The sequence below is a fragment of the Mesoplodon densirostris genome, chromosome 17, assembly GCF_025265405.1.
Source record: "Mesoplodon densirostris isolate mMesDen1 chromosome 17, mMesDen1 primary haplotype, whole genome shotgun sequence".
Taxonomy (NCBI): Eukaryota; Metazoa; Chordata; class Mammalia; order Artiodactyla; family Ziphiidae; genus Mesoplodon; species Mesoplodon densirostris.
In genome coordinates this window covers 3676390-3701450 of record NC_082677.1, presented here as the reverse complement: position 1 = coordinate 3701450, position 25061 = coordinate 3676390, and the positions used below count along the sequence as shown (strand labels likewise).

General features: G+C 43.0%; 1 protein-coding gene across 1 annotated transcript in view; it reads right to left on the bottom strand.

Moving 5' to 3' along the window:
- The window catches only part of LOC132477650 (phospholipid-transporting ATPase IB), a 451641-nt gene that overhangs the window by 137387 nt on the left and 289193 nt on the right, over positions 1-25061 (bottom strand). Inside the window, exons 27-29 of the mRNA XM_060080119.1 lie at positions 15889-15963; positions 8680-8802; positions 6629-6707 (exon numbers count right to left, since the gene is read on the bottom strand). Of these exons, the coding sequence (XP_059936102.1) occupies positions 6629-6707; positions 8680-8802; positions 15889-15963 (277 nt within the window). The remainder of the gene's footprint in view (positions 1-6628; positions 6708-8679; positions 8803-15888; positions 15964-25061) is intronic.

Genomic DNA, 25061 nt, shown 5'->3' with positions numbered 1-25061 from the left:
AATGCATTTCTCCGTTTGATCGTTACACGAGGCAGAAATAAGCCTTTACTGGACTAAGGCCCTGCTATTTGGGGGCTGTTTGTTGTAGCAGCTATTCCCACCTTAATACACCTCGATTCAACTTCCCAATAGAAGCTGTATGGGTGAAATCTGGGAACTCTGGCTCACGCTTCTTACAACATGGCATCAAACCCAACTGTTTAAAATATATGTAGCCCAGTGTTTATTAAGAGAGACACTGAAATGTAAGAAACATTTAAGTGCGTGAAAGCAACGGCCCTTCTGCCCTATTCTGTGTTTCCAAACAACAGAGCTGTAGGCGCATGAGGCGGACTTTACGTTACTAGTTCACTGTGTTTAAGACTAACCAGAACAGAAGAAAACGTTTTGCATTTGGAGACTTGGTTTTGAATGTACTACAGTGACTGGGTCAGCAACTAGTGATTTAGATTTATACGCTAGCTATAGTTTCATTTGTATAATTCCAAGAAGCTTCCAGAGTGTTCTGTCTTTCTCGTTTTTAGTGAGCAAGTTCCATTCACTTCATTTATATGCTTCAGGATTTTGTGACTGTTCATACTACCCTGTCCTCTCAGTGGTTTTCCCAGATGGCAGAGGCCACATGGAGTTACTACTCCCGTTTTCTGTCCCATTTAGCATTGAATGTTCGTCTCTGGATCTTTTTCATTTATCTTAGATCTTAAAATGGGTACACAGTATGGTCAGTGACTTTGCACTGGGAAGAAATGTCGGCTATTGTTTCCCATACCTTACTTTAAAATGCCTTAAAATATAGTCTTTTACAGGTAAGCTTTGTGACAGGACAGCAAATTCTCCTGACAGGTTGAGGACACAGTACAGCCAGGCAGACTAGGGAAGCAGCACTCATTACTGCAATATCAGACCTTCCAATTCTACTTCCTAAGCAGCCCTCTAATCCATCCGCTTCTCTGACATGGTCACGACACAAGACCACACAGCAGCCAACCAGCCAGATGCCGACAACCATCCCGGCCGGTGTGGTCACACTAAAATTCATCAGATGCATGGTTCTCTGCTTATAACCTACCAAAGGCTCCCAGTAAACTCATACTACAAAAGGCTCACTTGTCCCAACAGGCTGGAAATGGTCCGATTCCGTGGTCTCCATCCTTTATCGTCCCAAGGCAGTCAGTCTCACAGCCTTGCTCCCCAATCCTCCGCCCACAGGGGTCTTCTTTGACTAGGAGTCTCACCCTCTCACCCCACGCTCTTTCCCGTAACCTGAAACCCCTCCCTCCCTACTCTTTTCCGAGCTTGTTCCTGCTCATCCTTCAGCTACGCTGCCACATCCTCTGGGGGACAATCCTTACAGCTGGAACCAGGTTGGAGGTCCTTGGTATGCGCTCCATTTGACCTTGACTGTCCTCTCGCTCCACTTTCTGTTCAGTCCTGCCTTGTCCAGTGTAAGCTCCACGAGGGCATGGAACTTGCCTGTTACGTGCACTACCATCTACCAATACTGACCTGCACAGAGGACACGTTCACTTATCTTTTTTTTTTTTTTCAATGAATGAGCAATTGATTTTAAGACGTTGCCATCTCGGAGAACAAAGGCAGTCATGCGCCAACTCAGCTTAACGTGAAACTGATGTGATATAAAATAACCAAGTTTACAGTAATAGGTATAGGTCATAAATAATTCAAGCTTAAATGGCCCAATAATGGCACAGGCAGAGAGAAGGACCCTATATCTCATTTTATACATGTGCACTGTTATTTCAGTTTATAAAACATGCCTCGTCTTACAGCAGCACATTTACTAAAAAGTATAAAATAGCCTTCTCCAAGAATGTTCAGAGACCCTGTTGCTTAATTAGTGCCAATGGTATTTCAAAGTATCCACAGGGTATTTCTTCTTCTAGAAAGAGGAGGGAATGGTTTCCAGCGTGTGCACTGTGAGGAATCAAGAATAACTTTTTTTTCGGGAATTTTCCTCTGCTGGTAAGTATATTCCCACCACCTCCCTCTTAAATTTCATCAAGAAAAATCTGAAAATTTCCTTTTTTTGAATCAAAACGGAGTTTACGTCCTTTTGCCAATAACCACATTCCACTTCAAGGAGGGTTGCTCAAATATGCAGACTGGACACGCCAATGGAAAGCCCGAGTGTGGCCTGACACCAAGGTCTTGATGAATTTCGGTCCCTGCAAAGGGGATGTCTCTGGTTTTAACCTAAAATCATGTTTCAGACCAAAGGGTAGGAGCTACAGGCCAGCTGTGGCTGTGAAAGTCAGGCTGTGATGGTTGGAAGAAATCTGATTTACGGAATTGCTGGAGCGGAAAAATGTATTTTGAAGCTTCAAATGAATCATCACCAACTCCATCAGCCAAGGGATGCTTTGAGAATTCTATCCAAAACCACGCAAAAATAAGCAAAGCAAAATTCTTGGAAGCTTCCTAAGGAATGAACAGGCTCACACCTTCTTAGAAACGTTTCTTCCCAAAAATGACGCTGGGAGGTGACCAGCACTGCATATACCTAAGCCTGTCTCCATGGAGACCGGAGAGAATCTCCTGGTAAAATCCACCATCTTCGCGACAAAATCCACAGAGCGTGAAACAATGGAACAAAGCTGCTCTGCGGACCTCAGCCCCTGGTCGAGCAAAGCCCCTCAGGGCTCTGAGTGGCACGTGTCTGATGGACAATTTCCAGCAGGACTTGGGGCTGGAGGGGGGCCCAAAGGCACTGTTCTGTGAGATCAGGGTCCCCATACTCTGAAAGTGCCCCAGTTTGTCTCAAACTGGTGTCACGCTGTTACGCTTCTTTGGGAGCAGAGTGAATGCATCCTTCTCAGGGGCGATTCAAAGTGTAACAGGAGCGCATTTATGTTTAGGACAATTAGCACGTACGTAATCGAATCAGCTGCCGTATCCCGGCTCTTCTCAAACTTGCAACTTTCTTGTTTTCACCCCTGACTTCCTTCTGCCCTCCAAAAAAACAAACACACAAAACCCATGCTCTTGCCAGACCTTATGTATTTCTCCACACGGCTGGCTTATCTTCCTCAGAGGCAAGTCCCATGGTGTAACTCTCCTACCTTAAACCCTTCACTAAAAAAAAGTCCCCGTCTGGGTTTTGGTGATCTGACTGTCACCTAACACCCAGAATGCTACAGCTCTCTCGACGAGGGATGCTGTTGCAGACCCAGAGGGGATGCTGGAAATATGTGCAGATGTGTTCTGATTCATAGCTGCACAAGGACAGGGAAAAGGGTGATGGTGGGCGGGTTCACGGTCCAGGGACAGGGATGCTCAGTGTCCGGAAACGCTCACCAGAGGCTGATCAAGGTCCCGAGTCCTGCCCTCCGACCCCCGCCCCGTTTGGAGCCACTGCCCACGGGCTGTCCCAGCTTCTCGGCAGCACCAGCCCTGTGGGCTTGTGGTCCCTGCCAGGAAGGCTTTTCCTCCCCGCCTTTACCCATACCTCCCGGCCCTACTGGATCACCCCTTATTCATCTTTTAAGAACTTAAGTATCACTTCCTTGGAGAAGATGCTTCCTTGACCCACTAGACTCGGCTGTGTTCTGGTATTACAAGCTTCCCCTGCAGCCTGTAGGATGCAGCACGCTGGCCATGAAGCCATTATGTGTGTGATTCCTGAAGGCCAGCTCGGACCTTATGGAAGCCCCCAGAGGGCAAGACATGCTCTTATGCCCACCGCACCCTCAGCGCCTGGAGCATCGTAGGTCTGCAGTCATTTTGCTGAACAAGTTCTTCTCTAAACATGCTCCCTCCTCTCTAACCACATTCCCAGTCCCTGGGTCTAACCCTCCTTAGGCTCCCCTGGATCAGCCGGAAACCTAACTAGGATTCTTGCCACCAGTTTGCCTTCTACCATTCACCTTAACGAGATACGATGGATTCATCTCCCCCAAATTGCTCTGATCACAATACTTGCCTTGATCTAAATTCTACTGACTGTTCACTGCTTCCAAAGCAAGTCCCGATTTCTTAGCATTGCATTCAAAGCCCTCTGCAATCCAGCTTTCACCTGCCTTCTCCAACTTTTCCCTGCCTTCCACCCTGGAAGGGGTGACCTTCTCAAGCTCTCCACATCTGTCTTGAATCGCTCTCCTTCGTGTGGCTCTTCCTCTAACCCTCCACATCTCCCTTTGCCTGGACTTTCAGGCTAAGGCTACACATTACCTCCTCGAATGAGCCATGAATCATCCCAAATGAAAGTCATCTCTCTCTCAGCCCGCTTCAATCCGAGAGCACCTTACCTGTATTTTACTTGAGAATGATTTTCTGCCTTGTGAGAGAACTACCCACTACCTTACCAGACTACAAACTCCTTGAAGGTGAGACCTGCATCGATTCATTTACCCACCACCCTTAGAATCTACCACAGTGTCTCAGACATAAGGATCACATGAATGAATAGTGCTAAGGAACAAGAATCATTTTGCTGTATATTAATAGTGAGAATTTAGAAATTAATCCTAAAACATTCATTCCATTTGTTAGAGGACATCAACTAGTGACGAAGAACACCAACTGGCCTCCTGTAGTGCTTTGCCAAATACGCTTAATGTTTGCTATTTATTTCACCTTCAACAGTTTCGCTCAAAAGGTTACTGTTTACAACACAACCAAAAGAAAACCTCTATGCTGAAGGCATATGATGAAATAATGATGCTGACAATGATAGTGATAATGATTTTAAAGATGGGTGAAAAAAATCATTCTTTTGGCTGCCCGGCAAATTGCTAATCTGAGGGAAGCAGGTAAGGGTGATAGAAATCAACTTGAAATTCATCTGGTGATACCTCTTAGGTAAATTAGTAACTGTTTGGAGTCTATCCCCTTTTACATACAGACCACATTAGGAGAATGAATGGATTTACATGATGGAATCTAGGTAAACAATAATGATCCCAACATAAACTACAAATCACAATCTCAAAGCACGTAATCATGACTCGGGATCAGAAAACCATCATCTTCGCTGAAAATAGGCCATGCTAGTTTCTTCTGAAGCAGGTGAGTAAATGACCATCTTGCAAAACTTCTGTGAGTCCAAAGGCAAGCACTGCATACTTAGGGACAAAGTCAATGCCGAGATAAGAGGGTGGGGGGCCTGTCTCTTCCTAAGGACGAAAGGCTGGGCTCCTGGACGAGAGAACACCTGCCAAACCTGTTCACGAGACACACAAGACACCCCACCTCCCATCCCAGCCCAGCCTGATACCATGACGGCTGCTTTATCCCCAAACTGTCAGAGCTTCTAAAACAAACCAGTCAACACTCTTCTATTTGTAAGCCCTTACTCACAAAACCATTTCAAAAGAAATTAAATCCACTCTTAGTGAAGATGAATCACAGGAAAGCTTTGTCATTCAAAGAGAATGATTCCACTAGAATGCCCCTTTGGGGGTGGGGCTGGAAGCAGAAAATCGTATTTTCTGATTCAGAGACTTAGGGACCCTTGAAGGAAAACGGCATCTGATGAAACTGAGAGAAAAGGTCACAGGTTATAACCCATTCGTTGTGCATGCACTTTCTCTGCCAATTATTTGACAGGTTAAAGCACATCAGTGAGGATGAATCGTGTCCATTTGAAACACAGAAAAACACTGACAGACACAAAGAAGCTTGGAAACCTTATATTTGTTGGTTCTCTATACAATAAAAGGCCTTGTCTAGTCAACATTTGGAGTAATTTTCCCCAGGGGGATTTTTATGATTTGAGAGGAGTAAAAGAGTAGCATTCTTGTAATACATTTTCACTTTTTGAGACTAAAAGGTATGTCTCTTTAAGAGGTCACATTTTGGTTGTATTAAGAAGGATGAACGAATACACCCTCCTTCAGCTTAGAGAAGACTGAAACCAACAGGGAGACTCAGTCCTCCAGCAAGCTTTAAACGTTTGCTTGAAAAGTATACGTCAAGGAAAGGAGACTTTCAGAAAACTGGGCATAAAATAAAACTCTCACGAGATTTGAGTTATTTGGCACAGAGGTATGTCAGGCTTGGAAAACGAAAGCCCAAGTAATTAACAGAAAATTTCAAACTCGTGGACAAGAGGCATCGATGCTTCATTATAGGACAGTGCTTTTCTTCAAGATCCTTGACTCAAATGGTTATTAAAAATAAAGTTTAGAATTCCTAGTATTTAAACTCTCCAGGGGCCTCCCTGGTGGCGCAAGTGGTTGAGAGTCCGCCTGCCGATGCAGGGGATACGGGTTCGTGCCCCGGTCTGGGAGGATCCCATATGCCGCGGAGCGGCTGGGCCCGTGAGCCATGGCCGCTGAGCCTGCGCGTCCGGAGCCTGCGCGTCCGGAGCCTGTGCTCCGCAACAAGGGAGGCCACAACAGTGAGAGGCCCGCATACCGCAAAAAAAAAAAAAAAAAAAAAAAACTCTCCAGGCAACTAGAAAGAAAATGGGTTCTCAGAGCCAGAATGGGTGAAACCTACAAGCTATTAAGCCGAGACTAGTTCTCATTAGATGTTTCGTATGTTTTTCTTTTGAAATTTGTTCCTGTGATCTCTGGGTCTGCAGAACTGGGGGGAAAATTGTGAACAACTGGCACCGAGGGGCTGCAAAGCTACCTGCTGAGAGGTGGATCCCGAAGCCATTACCTACCGTGCTCCAGCGCTTTCATGGGAAACCAGAAGAGGATGAGGGAGTGGACCAAGGCGTTGATGCAGTGACCCCAGAAAACCTAAGGGAAAACAAACCAAGGGAGTCAGGAGCTGCCCACACCCTTGACCTCTGTGTAGCTCAACAAGCCCCTCATTGTCAGGGATGCTGGCTGCGATGCCCAGCTCCAGAAGGCGAAAAAAAATCCCCAATTTTCTCACTTTTACATACAAACAACTGGGCTATCTCCAGATAATATTACTCTAGTACAAAGACCTAAAGAGATATTCATATATAAACAGGAGAACATACAATCTATCCACATCCAAAAAATAAATGATGATCCATTTCCTTTAGAACGGAAAGAAAGACCACATTTTATAATCATCCAGAGAAAGGGTATTGGGTCAAACTGTTAATGAAGAGACTGAAGCCATACTTTTGAAGGCATGAAAAACATTTAAAATGTAAATTCCTACACAGCACTCTCACTCTTTTGTTTTACCACTTAAATTCCCTCCCATTCAATTTTTCAGTTTTTAGGATTTAGATGAATATCATTCCCATTTAAAAATTCTTTTTAACACCTGAAAGGTCAAACAAAAGAACATGAAGTTTAGTTTCTTCTAACTTATAGTTTCATAAATGTATTTCATTCATCTTTTTAACTCTGAGATAACAGAATTACTAAAGCCAGACTGAATTTATTTAAAAATCTACAAATTGTTCTGGGAATTGTCATATATATATAGTTGGATCTTAAGTAGTGATGGGACAACAGAAAATAATGAGAAATTATAAGACACTGGGATTTTCCTATTTTAAATGTTCATTTTTTCCCTATCTTCTCCCTGCCCTCTGTATGCCCCCTGTCCCCCCGCCCCCAGATCTTCAAAATGCTTGCAGATCAGTCTCTGAGCATCCTCAGCTCGGCTACCTTTCCAATGGGTCCTTCTCCCTACCTCCCTCCTTACATGGCCTTTGAATTCAAACTCTGTAAAACACCGATTTACGTAAACAATGCGGAATAAACAGGCCATATTTCCCATCGACAGAGCCATGGTGAACAAGGACCGATACAGTTAGTCAGCCCCGTCTCCTTGTGCATGGAACACACTAGAACCAGCAGTAGCCCCTTGTGGTTTTTCCAGATGTGGACATGCCTGTTACACTTTCCCAAACAGGAGGCAGCCCTGAAGGAACACAAGCACGACATCTGGCTCAAAACGAAGCCTTCAGAGATTGCTCTCTACCGAAGGCTCCCATTGCATCCTCCCTAAAGCCTTGGTTGGTGTCCACGCAGGCTAATCACACACACAACCGGCACATGGTGCCTTAACTGAGCTGGGCATCGAGCCTCTGTTCCAGCCTCCGAATCCCCTCCTGCACAAACACCGGAGACGGAAACACGGCGATGCAGGAATGTGGGCATCTTTGCCTCCCAACCCAGCCGGGTACCTACTTCCCCTTCCGGCCGGGGGCCCTCACCTCTGCCCTCCTAGCTGTGGCTGGCGGGTCAGTGACACACCAGACCCCTTAGCCGCTCCTGATCGCGGGACCCCTGTAACACCTAAGCCAGGCTCATCTCAGGACTGCCTACTCCTTGTCTGTCTAGATGTTTTCTCTTTCCTGATCCTCCAGACGGAAATTAACACCCACGCCTGACTCGATTCCTGTGTTCACCTCTGGCCAACTTTCCTCACTGGCTAAAGGGACATTTTCCTGTCCCTGAGAACCAGGCAGTGATGGAGGGAGGGCCAGGCGACAGGGCTCTATGGGGTGGGGGACAATTGGATCCTACAGGTCCCGGGGCGTGCGGGCCACTGGCCACATGGTCATGGGGGGCCCATGTAGGGAAGAAAAAGGCGTCACTGAACAGGAAGGGATGGACGCTTCCTTCCCGATGTGGCAGCTTGAGTTCACCGGGCTTGTGATACCGGGAGAGACCCAGGGCCTCACCTCCCTTCAAACGCCCCCTCTGAGCAGGTACCAGTGCTGAGGGACAGGACGCGGCGCCCGTGCCTTCCGAGGGGCCCCGTGCACGCGTGGCTTACCTTGGTGTTGAAGCCCTCGGCGTTCTGGGTGATCTTGTAGAGTTGCGGGAACCTCAGCATGCTCTCCTGGCTGCATGACCTCTCGAAGATGCCCAGGGTGAAGGGGGGCAGGGCCGTGAAAATCTGCGCAGACAACAGCGAGCCGTCACCAGAGGCCCTGCCACTCACGTGGCTCCGGTGGTTCAGGTCTACGCAATGACGACTTAACTCTTGCCTGAGTCCAAACCTGAGGTTCAATGATTCACGACGCCCCGGACACCCTCCCGACAAACAAACCAAAGACCGTTTTAAACTGTTGCCTAATCAGCATAAAATGAATACACTGAACACTAAAAACAACATCCTAAATATCTGATTAGCCAAGAAGTCTTGTTCCAGGAACAAATGCCCTCCTTTGTAGACGAGCTGGGACTTAGAATCCTACCATGGTGAGCTCTGTGCAGTGTGGCAGTGTTTTCCTGTGAGGGCTGGGGCCCCATTTGCAACTTTCCATCCTGATTTTAGACTCACATTTCAGGAAGCACTATGCACTTCACCCACTGATTCATTCGATGGACTTTTAAGGGGAACACATGATGCGCCAGGTATTGCGATAATCCCCAGGGAAAGAGAGATTTAGAAACAGAAGGAGGAAGAAGGCAAGGAAGCAGGTCCCTGACTGCTAGGAACCCCGTCTGCTGCAGAGCTGGGGACGGGGCAGCTGGCAACAGGCATAGAACAAACTTAAAACACAGCACTCTGCGAAATCACTCCTGGGGGAGAGGAGAGGGGGAATCAAGGAAGGATGCTTGGACTAAACAGCTTTTGCCCTGTAAGGTACTAGACCTGCAGGATTTGGCAGGACGGTAAGGGATGTTGGGGGGAGGGATGCAGAGGGAAGCATCCCCATGAAAGGAGCACCCGTCACAAAGCTCTGAGGCACGAACACGGATAGCACGTTTGTGGGGAAGCTCTAGGATGTTCAGGATGGCGGCTGGCTAGGGACACGGCGCAAGACAAGGCTGGGATGGAGACAGAATGACCTCCCAGGATGACGAGCTCTTGGGCAGAGGGTGCTTCTTTTTTTTTTTTTAAATAAATTTATTTACTTATTTATTTATTTTTGGCTGCATTGGGTCTTTGTTGCTGTGTGCAGGCTTTCTCTAGTTGTGACAAGCGGGGGCTACTCTTCTTTGCGGTGCGTGGGCTTCTCATTGCGGTGGCTTCACTTGTTGCGGAGCACGGGCTCTACGCATGCAGGCTTCAATAACTGCAGCACATGGGCTCAGTAGTTGTGGCACGTGGGCTCAGTGGTTGTGGCTCACGGGCTCTAGAGTGCAGGCTCAGCAGTTGTGGCAATGTGGGCTCAGTAGTTGTGGTGCACGGGCTCAGCAGTTGTGGCTCACAGGCTCCAGAGCGCAGGCTTAGTAGTTGTGGTGCACAGGCTTCACTGCTCTGCGGCACGTGGGATCTTCCGAGACCAGGGCTTGAACCCATGTCCCCTGCATTGGCAGGCGGATTCTTAACCACTGCACCACGAGGGAAGTCCCTTGGACGGTGCTTCCTAAGACTGTTACCTTTACCTGTCCTCTATAGCGTGTGACATAGCTGAAGAAGAGGGTTGGAACAAGCATGTCATCCAGCCCAGGCAGTGTGGCAGACCTGAGGACCACCTTCTCCTTGGGTGTGTGCACAGGTCGCTCTCTACCCTGCATCAGCATCAAGCAAATCTGTACCCACAAGCCCAGCAAGCTCTCAGAACTGGATGTGTGTCTCTAGGAGAGTTCTGATTGCACACCAGTTCCCAGGAGCCTGAACATCCGGCCAGAGGAGTCAGCCTTTTCCAAGTCTGTTGGGATAAAGCAACTAGAGATGCATTGGGGTGAGGCCCATAAAACTCACCAGCAGCTCCATCTTCACCCGGGAGCAGAGAGGAAAACAGCCCTGGGATGTCAATGTTCTACAGATTTCAGGGAGAACAAGATCCAGAGTGGTGGCATTCACATCTCACAATAACAAACGCTAGAGGAAAGCACCCCACAAGCATCTCAAAAGCTCTGCGCGCTCAGTATATAAACTCGCTCTCACTGGGTTAAAGAAGCTATCTGCATACTTTTCTTCTTTTTTTTTGCATTACGCGGGCCTCTCACTGTTGTGGCCTCTCCTGTTGCAGAGCACAGGCTCCGGATGCGCAGCCTCAGCGGCCATGGCTCACGGGCCCAGCCTCTCCACGGCATGTGGGATCTTCCCGGACCAGGGCACGAACCCGTGTCCCCTACCTCGGCAGGTGGACTCTCAACCACTGCACCACCAGGGAAGCCCTATCTGCATACTCTTTACACAGCCAACTTTATTTTTTCTTTTCCTTTTTTCACTTGACTTCCTCCTTCCACTTCAAATCCTCTCCCCCATCACATCTCCAGGTTAACAACCTACCAGATTTCTCACCCAGCTTGTAGCATACCCCTTCCCCCTCTATACACACACTGCTCGGGATTCATTATTTGTTTTACAGAAACAAGACATCAAACATATTTTCTTCATCTTATTTTTCTCATTAAACAATACACCATGGGAAGTCCCCAAGTACCCTGGGTTTGACCCCGAAGCAGCCTTTTTCATGCTCACATAATATTTCATAGTATGGATGGATCATAGGTTTTCCACCATCACCTATGGACAGGCATTCATGTTATTTCTAGTTCTTCATTGCCACAAACATCATGTAATAAACACCTGGAACATATTGTAACATCTATCCTTTATCTTTTATTTCTATGCGAAAGATTCCCAAAAGTAGGTCTGTAAGGGTAAAAAAATACATGTATTTTAAACTTTAGAGGATGCTGCTTGGCTACTTTCAGAAAAGGTTCCCATTGTTTATCTCTCCCTTCAGAAAGGACAACAATCTTCTCCCTGCTTCCCTAACAGCAATGCTTGTTATATTCTATTTAATACTCTCCAGCTTGAAAAATTAGTATCAACCTAAGTTTTGACTCTTACTTTTAAAAAATGTACATTTCCCTGGACCACCAACTTTAGCGCTAAGTTCCCTGACTTATTTGTCCAGTTCTCTGTCAGTATCACATTGATGTGGTTACAGCAGCTTTATAGTATAGTCAGATGTTCAGATAAGTCTACCTTTCTGATTGGTCTTTTTTGAACATGCTTTGCATATTTATTCTTAGATGCCTGTTAATTCCATTCATACCTTAATATCATTTTATGCAATTCCCTTCTCCCCCCACCCTGCAAACAATCATCCACTGGGCTTCTATATGGAATCACATAAATTTATACACTAATTTTGGAAGGGTTGATACTAAGTTTTTTATGATACTAAGTCTTCCCATACAAGGAAATAGTATGACTTTCCATTTGGTTAAATCTTGTTGCATATACTTAGGTAAGATTTTGGGTGTTTTTCATGTAGGTACTATAAAAATTATTCCTATATGAAATGTATAATTCTAATTGATATTTTGAAAGGAATTATTATTCTCCTTGCATTTCTAAGTGCTCATTGTTAGAATTAAAAAAAAAAAAAAGCTAGTGATTGCCAGGACAGAAAAGAACTATGGGTTTTTATACATTTATTATGAATCTGGCCACCTTATCAAATTTTCTTATAATTCTAGTATTTCTTTACTGGTATGTTTTGGGTTTTTTAGATGTACAGTCATATATGAACATATTTAATTAACGTGGCCATTTTTGGTGCACATATTTGTATAAGCACAGAAATATTTTACTTTTTCCTAGTATTTGTAATAGTTATTTAATTTTCTTGGCAGTTGCTGAAAATTCCAGAACAATGCTGAAATATATAGTGATGGCAGGAATCCCTAATTTCTTATTTAAAATGAAATCATTTTAGAATTTTACCATTTATGGCAATATGCTACTGGATTTTTTATAAATAGCCTGCATTATAGTTAATTGACTTATTTCTTTCCTATATTATTTAGAGTCCTTATTTTGGAACTGGCAGCTGAATTGACTCAAAGACTTTTGCACCATCTACTGATGGGATCACATTTTTCTTCTTTTTTTGGCTGATACAGTGATACTTAGAAACATTTAAAAATTTTGAGCCTCCTATATTCCTGAAATAAATCCTTCTTTGTCAGATATTTTATTCTTTTGATACATTGTTGAATTCTATTTGCTGATACCTTATTTATAATTTTTATATTTATGTTTATAAGTAAGGCTGGCTCAGTTTTCTTCAAATTCTGCTGTCTTCAAAATTAAGGAGGATATATTTTCTGAAACTGTTAAAAAGAGTTATCTCTTCACTAAAAAATGGATAAAATGTAGCTAAAATCCATTTGATCATGGTAGCTTTTGTCACTGGTAGCCTCTTTAGTCTCATTCTACTCATAACCTAAAATGATGTAGAAATTTGACTATGGATATAATGAGCATCTGATAGGATGGCATTGACTCATGACCTTGGGAGATGGAGGAGTTTCAGTGCTATGTAATCTGCTCTGAGAATCAGACTGAGAAACGATGACTTTCTACTTTAGCTGGCTTGGGGAATCAAACATGAAGCATTAAGTACCGAAAAGGAAAAAAGCAATACTGCTTGAAGAAAATGGCAAGGGATATAAGTGATTCACTTTGTTATAAAGCAGAAATGAACACACCACTGTAAAACAATTATACTCTAATAAAGATGTTAAAAAAAAGAAAGAAAGAAAATGGCAAGGGAGACTCCAGCCCAGAAGAGGGGTCAGTAGCAATGTCTCAGATGTCAAAAACTGCCTCTTGCACTGGGTCTCTGTGGAGTGACCTGGAGTGGAAGCAAATGCTAAACAGAAGAGTAATCACAAAATTGGAATATGGGGTAGTATGGATTAGACAGTAGTATTGTATCCATGTTAAATTTTATGATTTTGATCATTATACTGTGGTTATGTAAGAGAATGGTCCAGCTATGCACTAAAGGATGAACAGTATGTGCATTATGTCTTAACTGACTCCCAACTGGCTCAGAAATATACGTGTTGGAGTGTATGTGCACACAAGGCTACGTATGCACATGTGTGCGTGTCTTGAGAGACGCATATGGTAGGCAAAATGCCAATAATTGATGAGTCTGGGTATACTGTTCTTTGTACTCTTTTTTGCAACTCTTCTCTAAGTTTCTATTTATTTCAAACAAAAGTTACCAAGACAATTGCTATGGGGGCAGATTTCCAAGTCCTCAAAAGCTTTGGTCCTTCCAGTGATTGACTGTGGAGGCCAACGACTCTCTGACCCCACTGGACTTGACTGTCCCAACTCTGCTACCACTCCCTGGTGACCATCTCCCACACTGGTACTGTGGACCCGTGGTCACAGGGCCATTTCACCTGGGAATTCACTTCTCTGCTGCCATATTCTCTCTCATCTGGAGGACACAAAGGGTATAAAACATATCCCCAACCCTAGGGATCAGAGGTCATCGTGGGTCTTAAACTTTAATGTGGGTAACCACTGCTAGAAAGTTCTATTTAAATTTTTGTTTTGCTTCTCAGTACCTCTGAGAAACTCTCTGTTAAGTTAGGATGATGCTCGGGAATCTGCATCGTCAAAGAAATCCTGGTGCTGCTCATGCAAGTGGTCTGGGGACCATATTTTGACCAACATCATCCTACAGCCTATCGGCATCTGATGTGTAAGAGCCACTCAAAATGAGTTTGTTGGATGAATCTGAACTGCCCAAGACTGCAGAGTACTAAGGAAAGAACACTAGCACTCCTGCCTGAGCATGAGAAGAGGGCTAAAATCCATTCACTGTGTAACCAGTGACATGTATCTCAGTCCTTAGTGCTAAACATAGCCTCCTAGGTCTCAGCCTTCTAGTTATAAGTACGTATGTGGGCCTGGGTTGGCCTTTCCCAACACTAAATCACTATGGAGCAGTCAGTATATTTCCCCCTAAATGGTCACATAATTTTAACCTACTCAAAGCACTTTTAAGTCCTGCAAAGTTAACCATCTGTCCAAGGGGAGGCCCTGGAGCCCCTTTCCATGTGGTAGGGGGTCAGAGTAGCTTTTCAAGCATAGGTGATAAACGGTCATCAATTCAGCCCTGCTCTCATCACCTGTCAGTTTTGTCTTTTGGGGCATAATTATTAGCAACAAATGTACTAGTGTACTTTGTAGTGAGTAACACACTTGCCATCTTATGAATGCTGACTAAACCCAAGATCTGAACTTGGTTCAGAAGCGTCTTAGTCCACACGTGTGACCCTCTTAACCTGTCGAGCTATACAGGGCTGAAGCAATGTGTTGTATGCAGCATTTTATACATAACACCTAGCACAGCAGCTACTAAAAAAGGGTATGTGTGTGGGCAGGAGTCTGAGTAGATGGATGATTTGAATAGCCAGCCACGAATGTATATACAAATTGTAAATATTTACAGCACCACGATTTATATTATTGTATGTCTGGTAACTTCCATGTATGCCTACCTATGATGGCTGCTTCAGAGTATAAACTCCCCCAGGGCAGAGAATGTCAGAGTTAGGGTCCAAAACAGTGGTGAAAGTGCAACTCAAGAAATGTGGCATACTCGGGTCTCTACAGCACCAAGCTACACCCCTTGCCAGTAAAACAAAAGACTAAGTAGCTACATAGTCATTTTAGTCTATAGTTTATATTTATTTCTAGCTTTTGAATTCATTACAGTCAAGTAATGAAAACAGAACTCTAAAATCATGAAAAATACCAAATAAGCTGATTACCATTCGCCATGGGAGCTGGAAGTCAGAATTCATTATTTTAGCACTAACTGTGGGAGAAAACATTCTTCCACAAGGACAGACACGCTTTTAGGAGGACACAAAGGACACCAGGTTACATACTGTATATTCGCATATGTTTAAGAATTCAGAAATAAAATTATGGAGTGGAATGAGTTTAGACGTAGCTCAGAAATTTTTTTCTTGAGCTAAAAACATGGAAATGTTGCCCAGGCATTTAGTCAGGAGGTAACAAGGGTCTATTTTCAAGATATATGGGTTAATAATTTCATGGGGTTATTCAAGAATGATCTGCTATGATTGAAACCATGTGTGGAGAGTTTGGGCTTCTGCAGGATGTGTGGCAGCAACAAAGGCCCTAAAGATGTATTTGTGCTGCCTGCCATGGATGCAGATGAGGGACTTAGATACACTTCCCAGACACAAACAGTTTAGTTCTGCATGCCATCAGAGAGAGATGGAGAACGCTTACCACGTTGTACAAGCCGATGCACCAACGTTCAAATAAAATCTGCCCAGAAAATCCATTAACAAAGGCGAACCAAAGCTGAAAAGAGAAAAAAGTTCATGAAGTTTTGTATCAATATTGACCTAAATGTTTCCATTCACTGAAGGAGTAGTGGGGAATGTGGACCACCAGCTGGACACAGCTGCCGAGAGATAAAGAGCCAGAGGATCGCAGCCGTTACTCTTTCATAAAATACAGATTCCCAATATCACAAATACCAATATTTTAAGGAGAATTTAAGGCATCCATCGATTTTAAGAGGTAGCATGTACATATTTAAAGAAAAGCAATTTATGTTTAATTTACATCTAATATGTTTTGTGTCAACACTTTCTCAATACTGGAAGGGTCTCAACTTCATGTTCTTTTTCCTATAAAGCTGACTCGATAAATATGATTTATCTTCGTAGGACTCTCAAATAGATAAAAATAAATAAAAAACCACAGAAACTCCTCTGTTGGTCATGTGTGTTCTTAGCTCATAAAATACTGACCCACCTTAATCAAATGTCCACCACCTCAGCAAAGGGCAACACACAATAATAGGAAAGAAACATGCTCAGATCATCTTTTGGAGTAACATGGGATGTATAAATAAATTAAGTACAGATTATATCTTCAAGTAGACCATAATTCTAGTTGATTAGGCAAGACTGACAAAAACAACTCCAGAGCAAAGTGCCAGGGACACTAACGACAAAAAAAAAAATTATTGGGACTTCCCTGGTGGCGCAGTGGTTAAGGATCTGCTGCCAATGCAGGTGACACGGGTTCGAGCCCTGGTCCGGGAAGATCCCACGTGCCGAGGAGCAACTAAGCCCGTGTGCCACAACTACTGAACCCATGTGCCACAGCTACTGAAGCCCGCGTGCCTAGAGCCTGTGCTCCGCAACAAGAGAAGCCAACACAGTGAGAAGCCCGCGCACCGCAACTAGAGAAAGCCCGTGTGCAGCAACGAAGACCCAACACAGCCAAAAATAAACAAATAAATTGGTAAAAGAAAAAAGAAAAAAATTATCTTAGAGAAGGAACCATTACCAGGTATAATTAGGAGAAGATATGGAGGTGGTGAGAGTGAAGCAGAAGATGGGCGAGCCGTAAGGAGGCTGGATGCAAACGTGATTTAGAAAAAAGCAAATACAGAAATATGGGATACAAAACGCTGCTGTTTAAAATTCAGCTGAATTTATATGATACAGCAGGATCCCGGTGATGTGGGGTAGACTTTCATGTACCCCATGCTAATCACAGAATCCACCTTAGTGGTGTAATATCATGACAGACTGAATCCATTACTACAGTGGAAGGACTCTGGCAACACGGAACAGCCACCCCATAATAATCTGGGTTGAGATCAACTCTGCTACTGACATTTGACTAAGTCAGATTTTTCTAAATCAGTTTCTTGACTCCGCCGGACTAAGTTTCCTGAGCCAGGAATTGTTCCCAAATTTGCACAACTGTACCCAGTAGGATGCTTGGTACAAACAGGGACTCACTTACCATGTCCCAGTGGGATCGAACAAAATACCTCAATTCAACTGCCAGATAGAGTTTTCTTAGCACAGCTTTCATCATCTCATTCCCTCATTCAAAGGACTACCAGGGATCCCTCCGACATCTAAGATAAGCTTGCTGACCTTCAAAAAGCCCTCCTCACTCCTATTTACTCTTCATTTCAACTACCTCCCCAGAGGTCCCCACGAGGCCTGGCTATTCTCAGTGAAGAAATGTTGGTGGGGAACTAAGAACCAGAAGCGTGAGCTCTGCTCTGCACTCAGAATACTGCTACCACACCTACTCAAATATCAGCCACCCCTAAAACAACAGTTTTATTTGCACGGCCTCCCTATCGCACAAGGTCTCGGCAATCAGTACTCCAACCAAACTTTTAGTGCGATGAGAGTCCAGCTCCGCACCTGATTCAAGCAAACTTATAAAGTGCTTCAAGGGTCTTAACCTAATTTTCCCAAGATTGTGTTATACTTTTCTATGCTCCTATTCAAACAGTAGAGAGAACGTTGATAAATATCTAGTGAACACAACTATCTGATTGTTTAATTCAGTTAATGGAGTGCCTTTTGCTGAAGGTAGAGTAGTAGTATTTTTACTGTCCTCCCCTCCCTGATACCAATAGAAAGCAGCAAAACAACTGAAAATAGAAAAGTTATTTTTAATGAAATTATGAGGTAGCCTTAATTAAAACTACAAATGACATAGAATAGAAGCTGATAAATATGATGAAGTAGGATCAAATCAAGGGAGAATGTCAACAGCAGACAAAACCTTCAGAGGGAAAAGGTTTCCAACAAAGAGGTGGAACAACCCAAGAAAGAGCTGAATCAGCTCTTATTTAGAGGGTGAGATACAGAGGTAGGTATGAGTCATGGCTGAGGTCCCTGGTCCAATTCAACACAGCAGGCAAACTGCAGTTCAAGGGCAATGTGCACACAAATGCCTTTCCCCCCCCGAAGTGACTGAGGAGAATGGCAGGGCACAGGACCGAGCAAAGAGCAATCAACTCAGCAGATACCAATCGAGGTAAAGTGAAAAGAAATAAATGCAAATTCACCTAACAGAAAACCTGTGATGCACGGAAATTCCCCGTGAGGCATAGAGGCCTCCGACTCACCTGAGGAGAAGAAATGGTGGCGAGGGAGGTGGTCATAACTACAAAATGACAGGTGACCAGTGCGGAAGAGACAGACACTGATGAGAAAGTGTTCTGAAAAAACTGTGACGCCCCCTCCCCTAGACATCATCAAAAAATAACAAAGAAAAAATATAAACAGAAGAATATGACATATAAATAAATGATAATAATATGAAACAATCTCCACAGAAAGAACCAGGTCAAAGCACAGAAAAATATTTTGAACGCTCCTGACAAGGCGAAAAGAGCTAAAGAATATGTGGCCTTTCATTGAAACAAGAGCTAAAATAAGATGTGTAAGATATCAAAGAAGGAAACAAATAAGGAAAGGTCGATGTGACAGATTAAGGCCATGGAAATAAAACCCAGAATGAACACTGCTGAAACCAGTCAGGGTAGGGTAGGGCAGGCTCGAGAAAACTGAGCAATGAACAAAAGTTAACACTGAATTTAAGAGAAACTGACTGCTTTCCAAAGATAACAACAACCAAAACCCCAAAAGGTGTATCTTAAAAAAAACAAAGGAGAGGGCTTCCCTGGTGGCACAGTGGTTGGGAGTCCGCCTGCCAGTGCAGGGGACATGGGTTCGAGCCCTGGTCCGGGAGGACCCCACATGCCACAGAGCAGCTAAGCCTATGCGCCACAGCTGCTGACCCTGCACTCTGGAGTCCGTGAGCCACAACTACTGAGCCTGCGCACCTAGAGACCGTGCTCTGCAACGGGAGAGGCCACCACGGTGAGAGGCCCCCGCTCGCTGCAACTAGAGAAGGCTCACACGCAGCAACGAAGACCCAATGCAACCAAAAATAAATAAATAAATTTATTTTTTTAAAGGTATATAAAAAAAAGAATAGAAACAAATGTTCGAAGATATAATAGAAGAAAAATTCCGGAAATATTCGAAAACCTTAATCAGCTAATAAATAGAGAAGACACTTTTGTCCCCAGGAAACAAAACAACAGCCACGAAAAGATCAACAGCCATGCAAACCCTGATATATGAATTAATGAGTTTTAAATTTTTATAGGATCAGTTTTTTAATATATTCAGGCAGAAAAAGCAATTAGCCTACGAGGGGAAAAGTCAAGTTGGCTTCATGTTTCTCGGGCACAGTAGACAACACCAGAAGTCAGCAGTGAATGTTCACAAGTCCCTAGGGAAATAAAGCATGACGAGAATTTCAGCAAAAGGTAGAAACCAAATCAAGAGCTGAAAACATAACATGAAATATGATGACAGAAGTAATACCAAATATGTCTGTTGTATTAATAATACATTTAAAAATGCTGAGTGGATAAAAATATAAACCCCCCAATATACGCTAAGTACAAGAGAAATGTGAAAAAGAAACACTATTCGAATAAGATTGAATTCATGACCCTAACTTACAAAGCCCTACAGTGGACAAGGCCCTCGCCTGCCATTCTGAGGTCACTGCCTTTCCTCATGGAGCTGCAATGGCCCTCCACTGGTTCCCTGCAAGCACCAAGTATGGATCCAGCTTCATTATTTTGTACCCAAATATGAGGCAATTATGTCAACAGCGTTTGGTTAATAAACCACCTTTACCTCACTCTGTTGAAATGCCCTTTAACATATAATAAATTGCCATTCTATATAGGAAAAGTTATACCTGTATAGTATTGTGGTCTCACTCCATATAGTCAAACTAATCACAGATGGTTTGAACACTTAACCATAAAAACTAACTCAAAACATTAGGAGAAAACAGGAAAAAAAAGTTATTTTTTGTATGTGAAACTGACTCTTTGTATGACAAACTCAGAAATCAAACAAAAAGAGGAATAAATTTGAAACACTTCATTTCTATAGCAAAAAATATTAATAAAGTTGAAAGAAGATGAATAAACAGTACACATATATTTGTAACATCTGTGAAGATCTAATTTCCTTACTATATAAAGAGTTCCTACAAATGAGAAAGAAAATGCCCAACAAGCTGTTAGGAAAACAGGGAAAGAATATACAGGCAGTGTGATCACAGGACACAAAACCACTTATAAAGGTAGGAAATCTCACTTTTTGTGAAACACACACACAAAGGGATATCATTTTTTACCCAACAGGTGGGCAAAGATTTAAAAGCTTGATAACCTGAGAAAATAGCTACCCTTATACCCAGATGGTAATATAGCATTGTCCACAAATATGTTTAATATATTTTTCCTTTGACCCAGCAATTCCACTTTTAGGAACGTACTCTATATCCTATAGCTATAATCACATAGTATTCAACATAAAAATACAAGGATGGTACCATGGCATTATTTGGAATGATAAGAGATTAGAACCTGCACGTATACTGGTAGCTAGTTAAATGGATATAATTCATCCATAGCAATGAAATATTATGCAGACATTAAAAAGAGCAATATAGGTCTGTGAGCGTGGTCATACAAAACTCTCACTGATATATTATTACATGAAAAATATCAAGGTATATGTTGAGTGGTCCTGATTATGCAGAGCAGGTGTATACACTCTCAAATGCATGGCGACTTTCTGGAAGACCCATAAGAAACTGTTCATATTCATTATCTTGAGGTAGCAGAAGTGTTCTCTAGGTGGTAGTATGGAGACTCACTCATACCTCTCGTACTGTCTTGAACTTTTTAAACACGTTCATGTTTTATTTAGATAACTGTTTCGAGCAGTTATTCTCAACTAGGGTTGATTTTGCCTTTGAGACACTTGACAATGTCTGGAAACTGTTTTGAGGGTGCTGTTGGCATCCAGAGGGTAGAGGCCAAAGATTCTGCTAAATATCCTACAATGCCCGCGAGAGTTTCCTACAGCAAAGAATTATTTGGTCCCAGATGTCAAGAGTGCCACTACTGAGAAACCCTGGATGAAAGAAATAGGTTCATTAGGTCAGTCTGATAAAACTTCAAAATAATGGTGTAACGTGTTTGTTATAAGCAAAATAACGCCATGGGACAGACTGCAGGAAGCCATGATTAAATCTGTGTGTAGCGGGTGAGGATTCAGAAATCTTCACTTCTTTTTGAGTAACTACTCTCTGGCCTGATGCCTCATACATAGAACACAGGCCTTACTCTTTAGAGGCCGTGGTAGCAATGCATGTGAATGCAGAACTTGACAAAATTGGATCCCCAAACCAGAAATATATCTTGATAAATTATTAATGAGAAATCACTTTAAAGACTGAGAGTGAATTTCATATAACTATGGCATTCTAGTTGTTGAAAATACACAGTAAGGGGAAAAGATTCTAAGAAATCAAGCTCCTCTTTCTCAGCATTAACCTTTGCTCTGAGCAATCTTAACCACGTCACAATTTTCCATCTTTAGTTCAGATTCACATCCTTGATTAGTTGAATGTTGAGATATTTCCTCTAAGCAGCCAGTGTTCTGATTCTGTCCAAGTTGGCACTGGCTGGGCCACATGTTTCTTCAAAGATTTTTGATATGTTTGTCCTAATTTTTATCAGTTGCAGGTGCCGTAGCTTTTTGAAAAGTATAAGGCAGCTAATTTTCAACATTTCCAATTCAATTTCAATCTTCATTCAAATAATCCATCATTAGATGATCAGACCTGTTTATTTCATTGGAAAGATTTATTTGGGAGAGAAAAAAATTAAAACCTAAATAAACAAAACAAACACAATTCATCTTCTAATTTCAAAATCCATGAGCTGGTTTTCTCTTACACTGTAAACATTCAAACTTGATTTTATTTTGGCAAGATTTCCCTAGGTGAAGTGGAAAAAGTAGGAGAACACACTGTATTTTAAAATATTTATGTAAACGTACTGAGTTTTTACTTTATTTATTCACAGGACAGGTACACGATGGCTCCCTGACACACTATAAAATCAGACTTCCACACTGGTTAGTCATATACAAATGTTGACTCATCTACAAAAAAGAAAGCACTGTACCATTCGTAAACATCAATGCCATTTCTGGAGGACGGTTTCAAGCTGCACGCCCAAGCACACAGCCCGCAATACAGACAGACAGACTGCCCGCCCCCTCTGCTGTGCAGTTACTTGGACCATGGCTTCTACAGCCACTAAATCTTACTCTTCTGGGTTAAGGGGGCAAAGATCCCTCTGCTTTCACTCTGTTAACTAGGAATGCTATTAAATGGATACAGTCAAAGCAGAGAGCCAGGTTCTGCCTGGACGGCCTCAGACTTGTGAGCTGGGAGGAATACTGGCCAGTAGTGATGGTTTGCCAAGCTCCTGGGGTTTCTCCTGCTCAAATGTAGCGCTGTTATGAGCGAACTGACCCAAACTTATTAAATGGCTTTTCCTTCTTGGAAAAAGATCCTGTTTTGCTTTAACTGCTGCTCCACTGCCAAAACTGCAGTAACCGTCCTGGCTAATTGCACGGACTCCTGTCTACGGGTCCCAGCCGCCACTGTACCACCTTGGCAGCTGGCCTTGCTGCCACTCAGATTCTCAGCTCCCAGCCACATACTTGGATGATTGCTTCATCCGGGAATGGGGGGAACTGATCCTCAATTTACTCCGCTCTTCCAAGACCCACGGTAGAGGGCTGACGTGGAAAAGTACCCGACAGAGAGTAACTAAATAAATTAGCCGTACGGTTTCTCACGAAAGTGGCAGCAAACATCATGATCTACTGATATGCAGTCAGGTCTGAGCTGATTAAAGATATCTGTTTAAAAGTCAAAGGGCTATGATCTTTTTGGAATTCGATCTGGCAGTATGCATTAGGATAAAAAAGAAGCATACACTTCATCTAGAAATTCTATTGTTAGAAGTTCATTTCTCATAAATAAAAGCACCTGTATATAAAAACATACCTTGTTTTGCAGTACTGTGAACAGTGGGAAACACAAAACAAAAAGCATAGGGGGAAATCCCTTAAAGTTCTTTATTAGGGGCAGCAATCTTGTCTTTTAAAATGTAAAATCTATTATGTATGTAAATGAAGGAATGTATGCCCAACAAACAGTATGAGGTTGACAAAAGAAACGGCAAAATGAACAGGTAAGCCATTAGGTAGGTAGACAGGAAATTAAGGGAGAAAAATCAGGATGCTATTATAGGGTAAGGATTATCAGAAATAAAAAAATAATAACAGCACAAAATTAACAGTAGCAGCAAGATACCCTAGGAACTTCCCCTCCAGTATCTTTTGCCCCATAAATATGGGATTGAGTGGCCAGAGTTAAATGAAGACTATGGTAATAAACAGGCTGGGTTCGTCTCTGAAACCTTTGGAGAGTTTTTCTTTATGGGTCAGTCCTGGACAGGCCCAATGCTAGCAGCAAACACCACATACTTACAAAACTTCTAGGGATTTTTTCAAGGCAAACCAACACAAGAAAGAAAGTTACAGAGTAATGCGTATAGAATCCATTTCTTGTAAAACCACAACAAAAATGCCGCATGTTTATGTATTTTTATGAATGCAAAGAAAAGCATGGAAGCTATTGACTACAAGTGCAGAAATAAAGGCAAGTGAGAGGAAGTTACTTTTCCCTTATACCCTGCTACCATACCACAAAGAAGCACTCCTTTCAAGAATTATGTAGAGGAGAAGGCCTTGTTACTCTGTTACTCCACCGTGTTCATTTCTCTCCGGTACTTTCTGTTGCCTTGTTACCTGTCTACCCCACCATCTGTGAGATGCATGCAGCCAGAGATTTTATCAATTCCATTCACTGAATTGCTACGTGATCAGGGCAGCTTCCTTAATCCCCCCCCAAGCTTCATGTTTAAAAACTTTTTATTTTATATTGAAGTATTGTTGATTTACAATGTTGTGTTAGTTTCAGGTATACAGCAAAGTGATTCAGTTATACATATGTGTATGTATTCTTTTTTAGATATTTTTCCCATATAGGTTATTACACAATATTGAGTAGAGTTCCCTGTGCTATAGAGTAGGTCCTTGCTGATTATCTATTTTATATAGAGTACTGTTAATCCCAAACTCCTAATTTATTCCTCCCCACACCTTTCCCAAACTTCCATTTTTAATGAACAAATGGAAAGAAAACCACACACTGCAGAACCGTCATTGTTGTTTTTGATGATGATGATAAAAGCTAATGTGTGTTTAATGCCTCCTCTGCACAGAACCTTCGAGCAGAACCTTCTAAATGGAGTACAGTATCTCATTTAAAGCTCCTAGCAACCCTAACAAATAGGCATGGTCTGCATTTCACAAATGAGGAAATCAGGGAGGGCACAGAGACGATTAAAGATACTGTAGCTGCTACCAAATAGATGTTTGATAGACTGTTATAGTTAGTAACAGTAGACCCTACATAACAAATCAGTGACTTTTTTTTTTTTTTTTTTTTTTTTTTTTTGTGGTACGCGGGCCTCTCACTGTTGTGGCCTCTCCCGTTGCGGAGCACAGGCTCCGGACGCGCAGGCTCAGCGGCCATGGCTCACGGGCCCAGCCGCTCCGCGGCATGTGGGATATTCCCGGACCGGGGCACGAACCCGTGTCCCCTGC